Below are 18,503 nucleotides of genomic sequence, written 5' to 3' on the forward strand. Positions count from 1 at the left end.
TAGGTTTTAGGAAAAAATGGTTTATTCTGAATGATGAGACACTGGAACAGTTTCACAGAGAAGATGTGGAAGCTCCATCCCTGGAAGTGTTCAAGGCCAGGTTGGATGGGGTTTTGAGTAACTGTTGTCATGAAAGGTGTCCCTGCCTCTGGCAGGGGAATTGGAACTACATGACTCTTAAAGGTCCTTGCAACCCAAACCATTCTATGGTTCAGGCTCACACAACAGCTTGGAGATCAGAGTATATTTACGTGTGTTTGGAACATGATATATTTACGTGATTTCTCAAGGAAAAAGGCAATCATGTTTGACTGTATAAATAGAAAGAAGCTCTTGCTTATTTTGGGTTCTCTTTTTCCTCTGTGATAAGGGATACTCAATTGATGCAACCATCTGTTTACCAAGAAAGTTACACGTTCCTTACTCTAAGAGCATGATTTTGTCATGTCATGCAAAATACTTATTAGGCCTAAAGTGCGAGAGCAGTTGAAACTCCCTGTGTCCCAAATGCACAAAGAAGCTAGAACTGAAATGTTTTGAGACTAGATACAGTTATTAGGACACTAGAGTTCTTAAAACATTATCAAGAGAGAACTTTTATATTGTGGGAGTTGAAAGACAGCACTGCCATTGACACCCAGGAATTATACAGAGCTGAGCCACCCATCACATTTACTCCAGTTACATTGTAGTTCACTGGAGTCGAGAGCATCCCATTGAATTTTGGCAGATTTTCAGAGGGACATTTGATTACAGAACTGTAAAATGCAATACATTACTGCAGCAAATCATCATAATTCCCAACAGTGGAAATATCCTGATGGGCCCAGAACAGAAGTCTTAATTTAGAGGGCTCTATTCTTTTCAACAGCCAGTGAAGGCAGACTTGTGTTTTATTGAGAGTGGATATGAAGCAATCATTACAAGCTGCTGCTAAATTATGTTTTTTCTTCTGGGTTAAATTTCAATTTTACCAAGATGATTTTTTAACAGTACTGAAGGATAATATGGTAAGAATGTTGTATCTTACCTTGGGTTCTACCAAGACCATCCTCATTTTCTGATGTTGGATGTTGGAATCATCTAGCATGATGTTCACTTTAACTTTATCAAACATATGTAATGTTGTGTCTTCCACAGTAAGTGATGGCACCTGAAAGTTCAAATTTTGTATAAATACTCACCATTTGCAACAGCTTATGTTTTTATACAAATAAATACCTTTGTATGAAAATAGCACTGTTACATGTAAATAAAAAACCAAAAATTACTATACTGAATATTCAGTCTTGTAATATGTGATACATGCATTTTCTGCAGTAACTAATCAGATGAGATGTCAGTACGATCTATTACAGAAACAAATTCGTGTCAGAACCTACTTATTTAGACTTACAAAGACTAAGTGGCATTCAATACTACAAGAGATTAATGAACTTGCATTTTGAAAAGCTCCTCTTACCCTTCTATATCTAACTAGAATAGATTAGTCATTCTGCTTGCTTACCTAATCAAAAAATAAGGTGTTTAAGAACAAACCTTAAGAATAATAGTAAGAACCTACCTCACTGTTGTACTCCAGTTTTGGTGTTGGTTTATCTTTTTCTTCAAAGAAGACTGTTCCTTCTAACCCATACTTGGGAATCAGAACCACAACTGCATTTTTTCTTACAAATAATATATATGCATCTTCATTGACTACTCCCTTGGTTTTGAAGAAGAGCTGTAACAAAAGCAGAACACACAATAAGGAAAAAAAGCACTAGAACATTCCTTCTTAATTACAGAAAAATAAAACATTCAAATACACATCTATACTTAGTGATACTTACACAGCATATCCTGAAAGCAGATTTTAAAAAAATCTCATAAACCTCATAACTCATAATTACCGAAGAATTAAACAGTCAGATTTATAAAAGCACAAAACTAAAAGAATCTTCAAGATGCCATTCTGAGTTTTTCAGAATGACCACAATAATGTTTTAAGCTTTTTGTCAGAAGCATCCCTCAGCCTTTATCATTTCTGTACTCTTGCTTGATTTTGCTCTTGCAGTGTCCATAGTTCAACATAACATCTCAGAACTACTTACCTGTGTATGGAATGCCACAGAGGCTCTTTGTGCATATTGTGCCATTTTATGTCGGTAATTGAGATTTTTACACATCTCTGCCAGTTTGTGTTTATCTGTGAGCTCTGGGTAAGTACTGTCTGCTCCTATGGCCACTGCCAGAAGCCGGTGCACTATGATATCAGCATACCTGCAAAGATGAGGTTAAAATCATCAGTGACATAGTAAGACATAGTTTTTCAAAATGAATAAAAAAAGTTTCTGAACATATGTTTCTGGTTGTGAATATTACAGATTTAAGTTTTTCTAATAATGACTATCTGCTGGCAACTCCCTTTATTAATTTAGCATCCATCTCTCTGCTGAGATGCTCTACAGATGCACTGTAGAGCCAGAATACTGTTATAATGTTTGCTAAGATAAATTTTCATTGTGCCAGAAAAAGAAATGAAGTTGCATTTTTAGACCAAAGAATGATCTTTCACCGTGGCTTTTTAAGCCAATCCTTCCCTTTCCCATGAAATTAGACAAATTTAGTGTAGAATAGTATTTCAGTGCCATAGATCTGAAAAGCATAATCACATTTGAACTTCTTGTTATGTAACTTATTAATTAGAATTTCAGCGGGGAACATTTTAACACATCTGGTACTTCAGTGAGGAACTTCTTAACATATCAGGTAAGAACTAATATTTACCATTTGGACTTCTAGAAATTCTACAAATTATCCATAAAAATGCATAGGAATTTTAATCCACGTCCAAGAGATTTCACTTTAAATGTTCTAAGGAGCACAATAACAGTTATTTTCTTCAAAACTCAATGACTTCTTGGTCAGATGAAAAAACTAACATACTTTTCCAAGAAGTATTATTTCATTGCATGCAACAGTTGCCAATAGCAAGTTCCCAGTTACCAGTGTTTTCATATGGAAAATTCAATCTCCCAAAAATTTAAACACAGTTTCTACCTCAAAAATGACTGAGCAAACTCCACCTCAGTCTCTGGCTAAGACTACTGCTGACTGACACCAGACGTGCATTAGAGATATATTCCTATTATATATTTTTTAATGTTACTAAACCCTACAAGCTGTGGGCAGTAAACCTGGGAGTGTAAAGGAAGATGGACTGACACGTAAGCCACTGCTGTTTCAACTCAAATCTAATGCTGAATAGAAACTTTTTTTTTTTAAATACACAACACCGCCATTTCTTCACAAATAAAACACTTATTTCTTTTCTCTGAAGCTTTTGTAAAATACAAGTACCTTCTAATAGGTGAGGTAAAGTGAGTATAAATAGGTGAGGCTAAACCATAGTGATGAAAATCATTATCCATTCCAGAGCAGAAATAAACAGCTTGCATCATGCAGCGAGTGGTCAAAATTCGCAGCAGTGTGTTTAGGTAGGGGAATGTAGGAGATTCAGCTTTGTCTAATGATTCAGCTAAAGCTTTTGCTGAATCTGTCTTAATTTCCAAATTCTGAAAGAGAAAAAAAGAAAAAAAAAAAAAAGGTCAAGCATTACTAGCAAATATGAATATAAGCAGAAATGTAACAGCCACATCTAGGATAATCTTAGCAACTGGCACAGGTGTAGCACCTCATAACAGGATGGAATGCTACTACTACAAAAGCAAACAAACAAAATCCATCCATGCACAGGTCCCACACTTATTATTAGTGTATTATGCAAAAAATGAAATGCTGAGTCAGTAGCCTAGAATTCAGAAATTCTAAACTAAGAAATACTTTATGCCAATAGTACCAATATACCTTTGGTATGATTTCTCTATCCCTTTATTAAATCAGAAAGAATGTAAAACAAACCCCACGAGTTTATGCCACACAAGGTTCTCATCCGAGCACAAGGTAAATAATTGACAGTATGGTATTTCCTGTGCAAAATTATTATAATGTATACTTGGACAAGTGAAATGTAAAACCAGTACTGTGTATGACATTTTTTTCCTGTTTGCAAGTGCTCTCTGATAAAAATTCAGGTAGTGTGAACATAATGCATTTTAAACTTCCAGAAACACAAGGTAAATTTCATCACATGATCAGCTGAATGCTCTTTCTGTCACATACAGCACTGACAATAAAGTATGATCCAGAGATCAAATGATGCCTGTATTATGGTAAGATAATTGCATTTTCATTAAAAAAGTATAAATAAAGCATATTAACACCTAATTGTGATGGCTGCATCAAAAGCAGTAAAAAAGCCACTTTGGTTTATTTAAAAGAATGTTTACCTATGCAGAGAAATTTAGCATTCCAAATGAAACAGTACTTAAAAAAATAATTTTCAGAATTAAATAATTTCAAATTAAATCATTATCATTATTCCAATTTTGCAGCAGTGGAAAATTAAATGGGCTAGGTTTAGGCTTGGCTATTGTCACATTGAGAGAATCTGGAAGTTTCTCTCTAGACCTTAAGAAAAAAAAAAAAAAAGGGGATGGGAAAGAGCTGAAGGTAAAGAAAATCTGAACGTATATCACAGTAACTACAAAATTACAAGTTAACTCAAATAAAAGATCCTGAAACTGAAAAACTAATTTTCTCTGTTCAGACTCCTTAATTAAACTAGACTTGTTTCAGGCTAAATAAACCTCTAGCTGATCTATGGAGAAGATGGAAACTCTAAAGCACATTTTCTTACTTCCTGACTTTAAGAGAAACATGTTATTTGATGTGACTGATCAATTTTTAAGTACATTAATAATGTATGTGATCCAAAGCCAAAAACTTTCTCAAATATCACATGTGACTTGGCAAGGAGAAACATTCATTGCTCACAAGTACTACAATGTAAGACTTAAGAGAGTGGTATGTTTCCTTTAGCTAAGAAAGAAAGAATCTTGTGCTTCTTAAAACCTTTCACCTAGAGGTACAGTTATCCTGCTACAAATACCAGGTATTTCAAGGTGTAGCTGATACACTTTTAAAATACTGCTTTCCAGCCCTTATTCCTAGGTAGGTGGCCAACCAGAGATAAAATACAGCTTTTCATAATTAATTCACTTAATTAGCAGGGTAACAACTTGCCTTGGACTTTGCAGCCTTTACAAGGATGTCGTAATTTGATGGGGGAGGAGCAGGATGTTTCCGGAGCAAGGCAAACTCTGGGAACTCATCATAAATTTTTTGTGCTACAGAAATATTGGCAAGCAACATGAACTCTTCAACCATGGAATTTGTCTCTCTGTCAAGATAAATACATGATATTGTTAGAAAAGCATTAGACATTTACTTTGAGTGCCTAATGAAGAAACATTCCACCATCCTAATGATGTTATATAATATTAACTAGTAGTTTTGAACATTTATACAAGTAGGCAAGCAATTTTAAGATTAAAAACAATGCTTATAAGTTCCAAATACTAAGCCAGAAGAAAAAAAAATCCTGAAATATTCTAAAACATTACAATCAAGAAAAATGCTCATTAAAATGCCTGGAAAAAACAACAGATAAACCTCTTGACTTCTTCCTACCAATTTCACATATGAATCATACAGTTCAAGAGTCGCTAAATAAATACTGCAGTAAAATAGAGAAATTCTCTTACTGAGGATCAGCTTGACTAAAGAGGTTGTGGATGCTCCATCATTGGAAGTATTCAAGCACAGGTTGGGTGGGGCTTTAAGCAACCTCATCTAGTGGGCAGTATCTGGGCCCATGGCAGGGGGGTTAGAACTAGAACGTTTCCAAGGTCCCCTCCACTTCAAACCACCCTCTAATTCTGACTGTCCTTCACTATTACAGGAACTTTGTACCTGTAATACCATGAACTAAATATTGCTACTTAAACACGTCTTTAATTCCATCCCTACCCTGAATTAACTAACAAATAAAATGCATACTTCAGCTCCTTAGTCTGCAGATCAATAGGATCATGAGTTTCACTGTCCATGTGGAAACGAACTTCTGGTGACGCAAGTGTCAAGGCTCTGCAACACAGTAAGTGGTATTAAAAAATTACAGTAAGACAGACACAGCAGCTGAGCTGCAAACCTGTAACATCATCTGGGGTTACCATGACACTAATTTAAAATTGAGAGAAATGAAAAATAAAATTAATATTTTAAATAAAATTTACAAGAAATGTCATCGAATACACACCATAGAATCTTCTAACATTTCAAATGGTACCCTCTAGTTGTGCTTTTATGACTCCATGAGATCCATATTGATTGATGTTGTGAAGAAAAAGTTAATATCCCAAATTTATATATTTTGGGAAATATTGATAAGCATTCTTATGCAAATCAAAATGGAAAAATACTTATTTCTCACAAGATTTTCACCAGAAAAATAGACACAGAACCATAATATATGTTGACAGGAAGAACAGTCAGAAAAAGAGGTGGGGGAAAAGGTAACAGGTACACTGACTAGCTTACCCTTTATCAATTCTTTTCTTCTTCAGGATTTTTGCTAATTTGTTGAGTCCACGTAAGCTGGTAGTAATATCATCATTCATAGTTGCCGAATCGATTCTCATCTGTGCTTCAGCATATGTAAGAGAAGCCTTGAAGTTTAAGAAACAAGACGTCATGATACATAACTGAACACACTAAAAAAAAAACAACCCATAGTTCTTTCTGTCTTGCAGAACATGCAGCTTGCTGTCATAACCTGGTTCACAATAATACAAAGCTTTACAGTCAATACCCAAACGCTGGTTATTTACAAAGTATAATATACAAATGAGGACAGATCTATGCAAGATATTAAGATACACCAGGCATTTGCCATGGGTTTGTTTTTGGGGTTATTTTTGCTGATCATATGTGTTTTATACATTGGAAGTCTAATTTTTAGAAATGTATGGAACATCTTGAACATTCATAGAATCCACTGAATTTAACTGATTAGTTGGTACTTATCATAGCCATGTCCTATATGCATCATACACACAGTAACTGCAAACATAAACACTTCAGCCTTATAGGCTGAGAAGAACACTGAAGAATCAAACATTTTCTTTATTTTGAGTATTTCAATACCATTTTCTAATTCTAAAAAAATATAAATCATTAATCAGAAAGAAAATGTTATTATGAAGTCTGCTGATAATTGTTTTTATAATAGAGTGCACAGCTTTTTATTTCAGATTTATACTAATATTTACGTGACTTACCTTGGAATTTATAACACTCTTTGTAAACCTGGTTTTCAGAATTTCAGCCTTATGATTCATTTCCCATATGCATGAAAATGCAAGCCTATGAAAAAGAGAGAGAGACAGAGAGGACGGGATCTGTTAAAATCCCTACAGAAACAACAGTAGGTTCTTGCCAGCATCAAAGTATGGATCATACACACATACCTGTCCACATTAGATCTCAAAGAGCACAAGTTGGAACTAAGTAGCTCTGGAACCATATCAATTCTCTGCAAAGTAAAGAATAAAATAAGTTAGTATTTTAACTTCCTGATTTTTGATGTAAAAAAAGCTTAGAGATATTTTTTCTTTGGCCAAAAAAGCTCACAATACTGAAAGAAAAGTAAGCTACTTTAAGAAAATTCATTCCAAGATGTATTTTAGTTATCATCTTTTTAGTACCAGTGATTTTGGAAAAGAAATCATGGTCTGGAAGAAATAACCAGGACTAAATCTACAAAATCAGTGTTAGTGAATATAAATCACAGGAATCTTCAGAGATTTAGCAAAAAACAAAAACCAATGGAAAAAGCAAAACCAGGCCACTTCTTCAACTTCAGACTAGACTTAAAACATTATTCCAATTTCAGAACCACATGCTAATATGCTTCAAACCAGAGCTGAATGGGATATTGTCCAGATAGTGGTTTTTAAAAGATAAAACAGAAAATAAAATTGTCTTAGACAAATTGTCTACTGTTTTTTTTTTTCTCCTTAGTTCGGAGAGAATGTCTCCACTCCCAAGAATTAAACGAGGAAAGCAATGAAAATCCAACCACTTAATCACGCAAGAAGCTGCAGAAAAGAATTACTTTTTCACACAGATACACTGTTGTTCCTCTTTTCACTGACTCCTCATCCAAAGCATTTCCTGGGCGAATAAAATGACTGACATCCGCAATATGTACACCGACCTAGAGAACAAGCATCACATTATGCACCTCATGAAAGAGAAACAGTTTTCAGAGTGAAAGAAACTTTCCCACATTTTTACAAACCAATATATCCATTCCCAGTTCCTTTCAGCAGCTCCCATATTTTGTAATAAGACAGTTTATACCTATCATACTGATATTAAAAAAGTGAACTGTTGCAGCAATTATTCAACAAAAGGGCATTTGTACATTTAGGGGAAAGTTATATTCATGACCAATGCAGCTTTACTTTAAAGGCCCAAATAACCTCTTCCATGTTCTTCAAGACTCACTGCAAATTTGTGTTTGCTTTTCTGTTTGCTGGACTTTCTAGTCTGGCACAGCCTACTATTAAATTCCAAATTAATTTCTAAAGAAGACAATCTGAGTGAACCACATATAAGGGAGTGGAGAGCTGGTGTTAAGCCTGTAGCTTTTAACTGCCTTTTTAAAACTGAAATAGTAACTCCACAGGCATCACAGCAGTAGCTGAGCTTTTTCTTCATTCATAGTTCCTTATCCTAGCTGTAAATATCCTTGTTTGTAATACTTAGCTAATGCAGTAAATAAATTTTATGTTAATTCTCATGCCAAATGAGGATAAAGCAGGGTGAATTTAGAAGACACTAAATTCCCACTTTTGACACTGATCTGATGCAAAACAACTCCCCTTTTTTATTACCATCCTGCAGCTGTGCAAACATCATTAATTTATTTATAACAGATCTGGAGCTTTGCATGTGTCATTTACCACTACTGCACTGTTTGTAAAATAAAGGAAGAAGTAAGTAAATAAATTACTAGATTGATACAATACCTCTAGATTTCCATTTCCTATTTCTCTACAATGTAATGCATCGTCAATATCTGTACAACCAGGTGGATCAACACTACAAACAGTCAGATGCCTTAAGTCCTCCCTGTGTTTCATATCCTGAAATTTAAAATAAACAAAAAGTTGTTTTCAAGAACACCTTCCTTTTCCAAGTAAAAAAGATCATTTGAGAAAGGCACATTATGTCAGATTTTCCCTAGCAACTAAGTATTTTCAGAATGTTTACTTCATTTTGGGCAGTTTGTTTGTTTTATGACAAGATCAAAACAGATATGCAGAAACTACAATGATAGAAAAAACAACACAGAAGATTAAGTACTAATATTTTTTTTTGTTTTACAGAAATGAGGAAGAGAATCAGAACACAACCATAGTTTCATCACAATCTCAGAATTAGCAGGATGAGGAATTGAGATGATGTCCAGCTGAATGACTTGTCTTGGATATGACTGCTCCTAAGTCTAGCTTTCTAAGGCTACTTGTCTAGATAATTGAAAGGAACTGCACACCTTGGAAGTGTCTATCCTTGCAAAACAGCTATCTCTCTCCTTTGCAAAAAACTTCTTTTATCTTTATATTCTTTAACAAAACCTGTAATATCATCTTTATCTTAAAATATTTATCCCCAACAAATGCAGTTTTAGCCAAAATGCAAAAACTTGAAGAGGTCTTTCTTCCATAGGCAATCCAGCTGAAAGTTCCCACTAAGACAGAACAGTCCTGGACAACATTTCTTGTCTATTTCTGGGATATTCAGGAACCATCACAGTTTGCATTGAAGGGGAAGGCACATTAATTACTACAATAATTTACAAATTATTACCTCTTCTGTAATGCTCCATGGCATTTTTGGTAGGAAACTAAGGACAGCCTGGGAAAAAGCCTGGTGAGGGACATCATGTTCAAGCAGGAGAACTTCTGTCTCTGTCTCTTTATCTCCAGCGCTTCCCAAATTCTTTACAAAATGACCCTGAGGAATAATACAGGTACATACACACACACACATATCAAGCAATGCCATTTGTCCAAAAGTATTTAAGAACATTAATGCTTAGCTTATTCCTGTACTAAACTACACAGTAGAAGCAATATTTTTAATTTGTTTAACTTTCTCATCTTTAATGTAGTAAATCTGAACCGAGTCCATGCAGACTCTTTTTTAGAATGGGCCTAAATTCTCCACAATTAAGACTCCAAAACTTATAAACATGAAATCATTTTTGCAGGAAGGAAAACCACTGCTGCAAAAGCAGCAGAACTAATACACTCTCATTTATCTGTGGGTTTGCCTTGTGCCACACATCCCACACCCTAATACCACATCAACTCTGCCTTCTCCCTCACTTCTCTGCAGTAATGTTGTCTTTGTCTTAATGCTTCTTCCATATACCCCATGCTCCCATCATTTCTCTAAACTAGTGGGAGACACCTGTGCTCTGCTTCAATACAAGCTCTGCATTCCCACAGGAGCCACTGGAAGACTCTTCAAAACCTGGCTACTGTTCAATACAAATGGAAGGCAATGTCCTCAGTTTCTCATTCAGGCTCCATGTTTTATGCTGAACTTTTAACTAACTACTTTTACCCTACTGGCAATTTGATTGCATTGGGTGCATTTGTCAAATATCTGCTAGAGCAGTGATTGGTATGCGAGAATGAGCAAAGTTAGAGAAAAATATTTGCACTTATAAGAACCCAGACTAAAGTCTCTGGTTAATCTACATAAAGGACCTTAAGTAGCACATATATGTTCACTGCAGAACTAGATGAGTAAACTTTTAAAGTATGATAACCCCATAGCTGGTTTCAAGTGCAAATTAAATTATTTAGGGACTTCCTTAATTTGCACCATCAAATGGCACTCAAAGAATTTAAATCTCATCTCAACACTGTCTGCAGTTACTCAGAGTTGCAGAAAAATATTTTATGTAAGAAATTAAAAAAAACAAGTAGTTAAAAGTTCAAAAGAAAATGCCTAAACTTACATTAGGATATCTGGAATTCCTGGGCCAACCATCAATAGCAACAATTATTCTTTGCCCTTCCAATGTATCTGCCTGTCTCGTTTCTATTCGAATGCGAGGAATTCTGCGATCAGCTGGTGTAAACAAATGGCGCCTCGCCTACAAACAACCAGAAAAAGGAACAATTGATTTCCAAATAAAGAAGAAAAACCAACCCTGCACTTGGAGTAAGTGGATCATTTCCTCACCTCTTTGATCTGTGACTTGGAAAGCATCCCACAATACGGTCGCCAGTTGCGTTTTATAATGCCCACGACTCTTCCCGTGGGCCTCAGCATGTCCTTGCTAACGGAAGTCTTCAGCTGGTGGAACACAGGTTAAAAATACAAAACTGTCTGAACTCATGTTGCACTGCAGTAGGTAACTTAAAACTTAATAGCAACATTTTGTAATCCATTATAAGGACATAAATTCTATTATGACTTTGTAAATAGAACCTCCTGTGCCTCTCTGTGCTTTGCATGACTTTTAATATTTTCAGTATTTTCAATGACACGACTGAAATCACATCACTGTGAATCAATGCGACTTAGCAGAGACAGTGGGAGAAGACAGTGTTCTGCAGCCTTTTTCTGCTGTTCTTAATTTTTCTGAAAGGATGTCCATTAGGAAAATCCAAAAAAACCAATATTTTCCATGTTATTTTACAATATATTATTTTAATTTCTTGGAGTCCTTTTACACTGCCTGAAAATTCTCTACATAATTATTAAAAAATATTCCTATGAAATTCAGTGGAAATATAATAAGCGGATTTTTAAAGAAATTATCTTCTTGTACAGGGCACACATGCACGAGCAGGCATGCAGATTATGTGGAATTACTGCAAGACCCAAAAATATTTTACAACAGGTTCCAAATGTATGTATTGCCTATAAAAGGTGACTCTCAGCATGACACAACACCTACTCTAACAAATCCTAATCTGCATATCAGTACATAATGATCAACATTATTACATGACTACCACGCAGTAACTTTTGGATTCATTACAGTTAATAAAGTAATGTGGGAATTTCTAGCAGAGACTAATTGAAAATGATCCATTTTATCCACCATCATGTATTTAACACAACTGTAGAAGTCCAATTAAGTTTTATGATTTCTGTATTCATATTTTATAAAGAGGATATATAAAGCTAAAGGCTAACACTGTCAGGGTACCACAGATTTCAACTCTTCCATAACACCACAGTTAAGAAAAATTATTTCTTTCATACAATGTTTTCTTTCTCCTCTTCATTTTCAATGTTCTCTTCATTCTGGCCGTCGTCCTGCAGAACCACTGAGGATGGTGCCACCCATTCCTCTTTTGCCAACAGCTCCACGGCTACAACATCTTCATGAATTGCTCGGTTTAAATGTTTCAGGCCCTGTACAATTATCTGGATTTTTTTAGAAAACAAAATGGAAATGCAAAAATTCATGATGATGAAAACAGAAGATCCAAATCTAGAGCAGTGTAACAGAAGAGTAAACATGTATGACAGGCTTTACATTCCAAAGAACATTTTAAAAGTATGGTTGTCTTGCATTTTTTTCCTCTGCCAAGATTTCTTACAGTACAGATGATCTTATTTCAAGATTCCAATTGCTTCTATAAGTAATTTGTTTTCCCCATGGTTTTGCTGCTTTTTTTTTTTTTTAATTTTTATTAAATCAGACAATCATATTTTTGCAGGATAGGGGATTTCACATACTACTGAGGAAGAGGAATACAAGAGATACAAATACCTTCAGCTGCCACTAATAGGGAGGGAGGAGACAACAGCCACTGCTTGGAATCAGTGTCTGTACCACTGCACCAACTGAGAATCCAGCGGGCAGACAGATGGATTAACTGCTGGGTTGGAAACAGCCCATCTTCCCTCACCAGGCAGGAAAATACCAATTACTTTATCAAACTGTAATTTTAAATACATTGTTCTTTTTTCCAAAAAGAGTACAGTCAGAATGTCAGCAGTCTATACCCATACAAATAAAAATATTTATAAACATCGGCACAGACATCAGAAAAAAAACAGAAAGGTAAAAAATTACTAATATGCTCCATTTTAACATATGCCACCATGAAATAATTAAATTTTAAGTCATTACTAAGGCTAGTTAGTTTACTGCATGGAGGTAAAATTAAAACTCACCTCTTTGTTTTCTTCAGCATCTCCATGAACCCAAACAGTAGCTTCAAGATAATTCTCTCTGTTTGCCCTGTAAGTTCCTTGGAGGTAAATACCAGATTTTATTCCTTGCTGCAATTTGCTAAGAGGAATATGTTCTGGGAATATTATTTTTCCACCTTCTATTTCTTTCTTTAGGAAAAGAAAAAGAGGAGAGGATCTTTTCAGTATTTTATATTCATGTTAATTTTAATACTGAGCTCTGGAACACAACACACTCAAGCTAACAAACTCCCTAATTGTAACTGTGTGTAGGTATTAATATGTACAACAATAAAAATATTATTAAGCAGTACTTTTTCTAATGAAGCATCAAAAGCATAAAAATGTGGCAATTCTAGGAACTTTTCTTGTTTTCCTGCAGTTACTTAAGAACATGCTGCAGAATTTTGATGAGTCTTGATTCTGATAAACACAAAGCACAAGGAAGAAGAGGATGTAGCTTGTATTTGAGCTGCAGCATGCTTTTATGTCAACTTAACTAATAACCAAATTAAAAATGCTTTTGATCAGCGACTTACTTAACATAAATTTTCCAGCAGACACAAAACAAAGATCTAAATGGTTTGCAATATATTTTGTTTTCATTTTGTTGTTTCTGTTATTATTCTCATCCTCACAATAGTTATCTAAAGCAACTGGCTTTTCACAGATAATGAGATACATACTAACAGGCATATAAGCAGAACTGAAAATGGCTACAATATTTCCTTTTTACTTTTCAGTTGTCAAAAAGTTAAATTGCCAAAATGATAATAAAGTCCAAACTCGTTGTATTCTAAATTGATGTCAGTACCCTGACATACAGTAAGCAATATTATACTACAAGCCATTTGTGATCAATTTATTTTATAAAAAAAACAAAAAGCATACCCCTTCATCAGATACACAGGCAAGACGATCTACAAGCTCAGGATTAGCTGTCAAGCTTTTTATATACTCCTCACCTACAAAAGCACACATGTAAATATTTATGCAAGAGATGCATGGGATTTAGGTATCAAGTGACTGCTCAGTTTATTTGAGCAATAAATTGAACATACATACTAGTTCACTTACATGTATAAGCAGTTATTCCTTCCTCCAGAGCTTTCTCTTTATTAATTCTGTCATTTGTTAAAAAGATAACTTGAATCTTTTCCTCATCCTCTATTTTCTTCAAGTGCTCATTGTACCATTTCACTGCTACCCGAATGGCTCTGTCATTGCGGTCATTGGCAGTTTCTCCCCGATTCTGCTCGATGTATGTCTCTCTAAATAAATTTCAAAAACAAAGGGGGGTGTTTGACAAACCAAAACAAATCCCAGCATCCATCTATACTTGAAATTTTCAGACAAACAAGATCAAGGCTGTTACACCAGAAGTATCATTATTGTAGCCATCGTTATGTGTAACACTCATGAGGCCACTGAGGGGCCAGGAGACATGGGTAAAGGAAAACAGGAATGAAGCGTTAATTTCTAACACAACCTTCTCACAGACAACTGAAGAGGTGTGCATGCAAGCTGTTGGCTGTGGATTCAAGATTCCTTGAACTGTGATTCTGCAGTATTGGAAACTAATTGCGAGCACAAATAAAGGCAAATTAATTGCATTTCCATTTCTTAGAGCTTTCTGTAACTAACTTAATGGATTTTTGAATTCTGCTACAGACTAAGCTAACAATATTGGTAAAACATTGGAATATGTTTAAAAGGGCACTAAAATGGAAAATCAGTGCCTTATTACTTAAAATAACAGTGTTTATTATTCAATATTCTACCCCCTTTACATAATATATATGGATTTATACCAACTATAGACAGAAAACCTCCTGGAATACCAACTATTTCCCAAAAGGATTCCTTAGAAATATATAGTTCTATGACACCAGTGTAATTTTTCTTCCAGTCCACGTGTTCCAGTTTTGTTTCCCATTTTCTTTTACTGGATATCAGCACAACTTTGTTACACCCCATTGCAGTCCTTACCTGTGATGCTCATTGGTGAAAGAATAGAAATGTTTTTCTTTGTTTTGAATCACGTCCCTAATTCGCTTGTACACCGGCGCACTCCGATTCCTGACTTCTTGCAGGACTGTCTGCAGCACAATGACATTCTTAATAACAGGATCTTCAAGGATATCAATCTGAGGAACAAAATGGAAATGAACCAAAATTATTGTTTAATTCTATCCAATAACAGGACTGGAAATATTTCCTTGGCTAGTACATGAAAAGCTAACATGAGTAATGAGTGACTCTCCTTCTGCCTTTTTCCCTCACCACTGGGAAATAGGACAGCGTATGATGTTGCTTTCTCCTCCTTGTGGGGAAAAAAAAAGTCAAATAGGATTTTCCAGCCTCTTTGTGGCCTGAAGTGAAGATAAGGATTCTGATTTCCAACAAATTCACTCCCAGTGTGTGCAGGATTCCAGACAAATGTAAGGCCGAGTATACACTACAAATTTTGCTTACCTAAAATGGGATCCTATAAAATTTATCCTTAGTAAACAAAATGCAACTATGAACAATCTGAGGGAAATGTGATGTAATTGACAGGCTGCCTGCCTCTGTGAGGAATGCAAGCCATAAAATGGTACCCAACCACTCTTACACAGCTGAGGTGCCTATGCATGTGTAGGTTTGAGTTCTCCAGGAACAATCCCACTGTTAAACTGAAATTTTAACTTCCATAGAGTGAATCAATGGGCATTCTGCAAGCTGCTCTCTACTTTTGAAAGACCTTTTTCTTTTTTAAGAATTTTGTTAAAATTTTCAGTACTCTTCTTTGCCAACTCCTGACATCAAGACAGAGAAATAAATATAAACCAAAAATCCATGTAATTCGTTGGGGGAAAAAGAAGGGAGCTAAATTCCTAACCTCATAGCAAAAAACTGTGCAAACCCACCTGCAAAATGAGACAGCCATAAGGCTCTAGAGGGCACAGCTAAAAGAATAAAAAGCAATACCAGACCAAGCTCCGGTGAACTTGATGTTTACACAACCTGAAAGATTTAGAGCCATATTCCCAGGGAAAGAAATCCAGCATTATTATATGCATAAGCTGAAGCACCAGGCCAAGTCTTACTGTGGCAAAAGTGTTTCAGTTTCTAGGCAAAACCTTTCCCTACCCTTACCAAGCCTTCCTAATCCCCACCTCAGCACACCCTGGTACATTCTCAGAGCATTCTATAGGACTCACATACAAATTACACCAACAGGACACCAAGAAGTCCACTTGTGAAAGGCTGAAAACATCCCTTGACCTGCTCTTCTGGGACGAAAATCCTTACAACTTTTGGGATCTCTGCTAAAACATACAAGTGTTGTTCCCCTCTCCAGAGTACTCCATGTTAGAATTTATGAATTACTTACATCTCCAACGTGTACAGGGCTGTTCTATCTTCTGCACAGGTATTCAAAAACAATGAAAGGAAAAAGTTAAAACATCAAGCTTGGGAATTTCTCCCAGCCTCAAAGTGTATTGTCTGACCAGCTCAGACCCAATTCTCTGCACAGCTATGGATGAGCTGTAGAGTGAAGTTGCTCCCGTGCTTCCACAGTCCTACATGGGATGATTTCGCACGCTCTATTCATTACATGTAATCAACATCACAGTAAAAAGAACCTAAACCTACACCCTGAAAAGCAGAAGAGGCACTCAGAAAAAAATCAGCGACCACAGAAGATCCAAAAATTCAGTGACGACATGAAGGTGCCAATCGCTACTTGAGAGTCCACCAACTTTCTCTGCTTGAATTTTTTATACCCATACCAGACCACAACGAACTAACCAAATAAATAAATAAATAAATAAATAAATAGTGTTCTTTATCCCTACGATTCAGGCAGAAAAAAAACCCCACAAAATCAAACCAAACAAAAGAACAACAAAAAAAGAAAACCACAAAACAAACGAAAAAATCACACGCATACTCCCCCCCGATAAAACTGGAACACAGCCTAAGACAGACCAGGTTCGCTGATGCTGCAGCCTTCTCCTCAGGAGCTGGCAGGGAAAGACAATACTGGCCAGGCAGGGATCAAGCAGCCACAGGAAACACGGGAGGAGCCAGGCCTGCACCCACACGGAACCCACACGGGCGCTTACACCCACGGAGATTTAACAAGGCCGGTGCAGGAAGGCTGGAGCCTCCACATGGAGCCCGGTCGGGCCCAGAGGAAGGCAGCGGCGGGCCCTCCCCAGCGCTGAGGCGGCCACACCATCCCTCCGTCCGTCCCGGAGGCGCTCACCTGGTGCAGGAGCAGGTTGGTGTCGGGCAGGAGGAAGTGCGGCCCGGGGCAGAGGCTGCTGGCGGGGCCGCTGGGCCGCGCCTCCAGCCCGGGCGCGCTCCCGGCGCCGGTGCCGGGCGGGGCGGGGGGGCAGAGGCGGCACGCGGCGGCGCCGCACGCGATGTCGTCGCGCAGGTAGTGCTCGCGCACCACCTTCACCACCGCGCCCGCCCGCGTGCGCTTCACGAACGTCCGCGAGGTCAGCATGGCGAGCGCGCGGGGGCCGCGGGGAGCGCGCGGCCGGCGGGAAGCGGTGCGGGAAGCGGGAACGGCGCGGGAAGCGGGAACGGCGCGGGAACGGCGGCGGAAGCGGCGCCCCGGTCGCCGCGGTGATGGCGTGGCGCGCGGCCCCGCCCCCGCCGCGCTGAGGGGAGGCGGGAGCGCGCGCGCGCGCGTGTAGTGCCGCCGCTGCCCGGGGTGTGCGGGACAGAGGCCAGGAGCGGCCCGGCCCCGGGTGCTGCTCCCCAGTTCTGCCGCTGCCGAGTTACCGCCGGGGCAGCTGCCCGCTGCCTTCCGCAGCTCCGGGCATCCTGCGGGACCAACGGTATTCCCGCTTCCCGAGCTGTCCCCGGCTGCCGTGGGCAAGGAAGGCGGTGGTGGCGGCCCCAGGAGGGCAGCCCGGTTGTCGCTGGCCCGGGCTCCTCTCCCTGCTGGGCTCTGGGCAGCGCCGTCTGTAAGTAGCGCCGTGGTCTGTGCCAGGTGGTTGTAAAAGCCCGGGTGGCTGCTGGGTCAAGCAGCCTGGGAAGCACAGTGCTGCTGCTGCTGCTGAGAAGGCGAAGGGCAGCGAGGTTTGAAAGGAGCTCGTAGCTGCATCGGGCCCGGGCTCTCCTCCCAGGCACCCAGCCGTAGGATAAGAGGACAAAGCCTCAGGCTGCTTCAGGGGAGTGTAAGGTTGGACATTAGGTGGATTTTCTAAGAGGGTGATTAGGCATTGGAATGAGCTGCCAAGGGAGGTGGTGGAGTCACCACCATCGCTGGAAGTGCTTAAGGAAAGACTGAATGTGGCACTGAGTACCATGGTGGAGTTGAT

General features: G+C 38.0%; 2 protein-coding genes across 5 annotated transcripts in view; one reads left to right on the forward strand and one right to left on the reverse strand.

Annotated features, from left to right (window-relative positions):
• Positions 1-17,820, reverse strand: part of DIS3 (DIS3 homolog, exosome endoribonuclease and 3'-5' exoribonuclease) — a 19,336-nt gene extending 1,516 nt beyond the window's left edge. The window contains exons 1-20 of the mRNA XM_005487493.4: positions 17,435-17,820; positions 15,169-15,326; positions 14,257-14,450; positions 14,071-14,144; positions 13,162-13,329; positions 12,241-12,405; positions 11,209-11,322; positions 10,982-11,119; positions 9,820-9,966; positions 8,979-9,095; positions 8,060-8,161; positions 7,413-7,477; positions 7,224-7,308; positions 6,484-6,611; positions 5,944-6,030; positions 5,128-5,284; positions 3,343-3,557; positions 2,094-2,262; positions 1,565-1,723; positions 1,031-1,153 (exon numbers count right to left, since the gene is read on the reverse strand). Of these exons, the coding sequence (XP_005487550.2) occupies positions 1,031-1,153; positions 1,565-1,723; positions 2,094-2,262; positions 3,343-3,557; positions 5,128-5,284; positions 5,944-6,030; positions 6,484-6,611; positions 7,224-7,308; positions 7,413-7,477; positions 8,060-8,161; positions 8,979-9,095; positions 9,820-9,966; positions 10,982-11,119; positions 11,209-11,322; positions 12,241-12,405; positions 13,162-13,329; positions 14,071-14,144; positions 14,257-14,450; positions 15,169-15,326; positions 17,435-17,680 (2,811 nt within the window). The 5' untranslated portion in view covers positions 17,681-17,820. The remainder of the gene's footprint in view (positions 1-1,030; positions 1,154-1,564; positions 1,724-2,093; positions 2,263-3,342; positions 3,558-5,127; positions 5,285-5,943; positions 6,031-6,483; positions 6,612-7,223; positions 7,309-7,412; positions 7,478-8,059; positions 8,162-8,978; positions 9,096-9,819; positions 9,967-10,981; positions 11,120-11,208; positions 11,323-12,240; positions 12,406-13,161; positions 13,330-14,070; positions 14,145-14,256; positions 14,451-15,168; positions 15,327-17,434) is intronic.
• Positions 17,176-18,503, forward strand: part of PIBF1 (progesterone immunomodulatory binding factor 1) — a 108,680-nt gene continuing 107,352 nt past the window's right edge. Inside the window, exon 1 of one of the 4 annotated variants that reach the window (XM_026793761.2) lies at positions 17,176-17,449. The gene's annotated coding sequence lies outside the window, so the exon portion shown is untranslated. Of the gene's footprint in view, positions 17,450-17,559; positions 17,673-17,812; positions 18,365-18,503 lie in introns of those variants that run through there. The other 3 variants (XM_074535521.1, XM_014267403.3, XM_005487494.4) reach the window with 3 other exon arrangements.

Source organism: Zonotrichia albicollis, chromosome 2, assembly GCF_047830755.1.
Source record: "Zonotrichia albicollis isolate bZonAlb1 chromosome 2, bZonAlb1.hap1, whole genome shotgun sequence".
Lineage (NCBI taxonomy): Eukaryota > Metazoa > Chordata > Aves > Passeriformes > Passerellidae > Zonotrichia > Zonotrichia albicollis.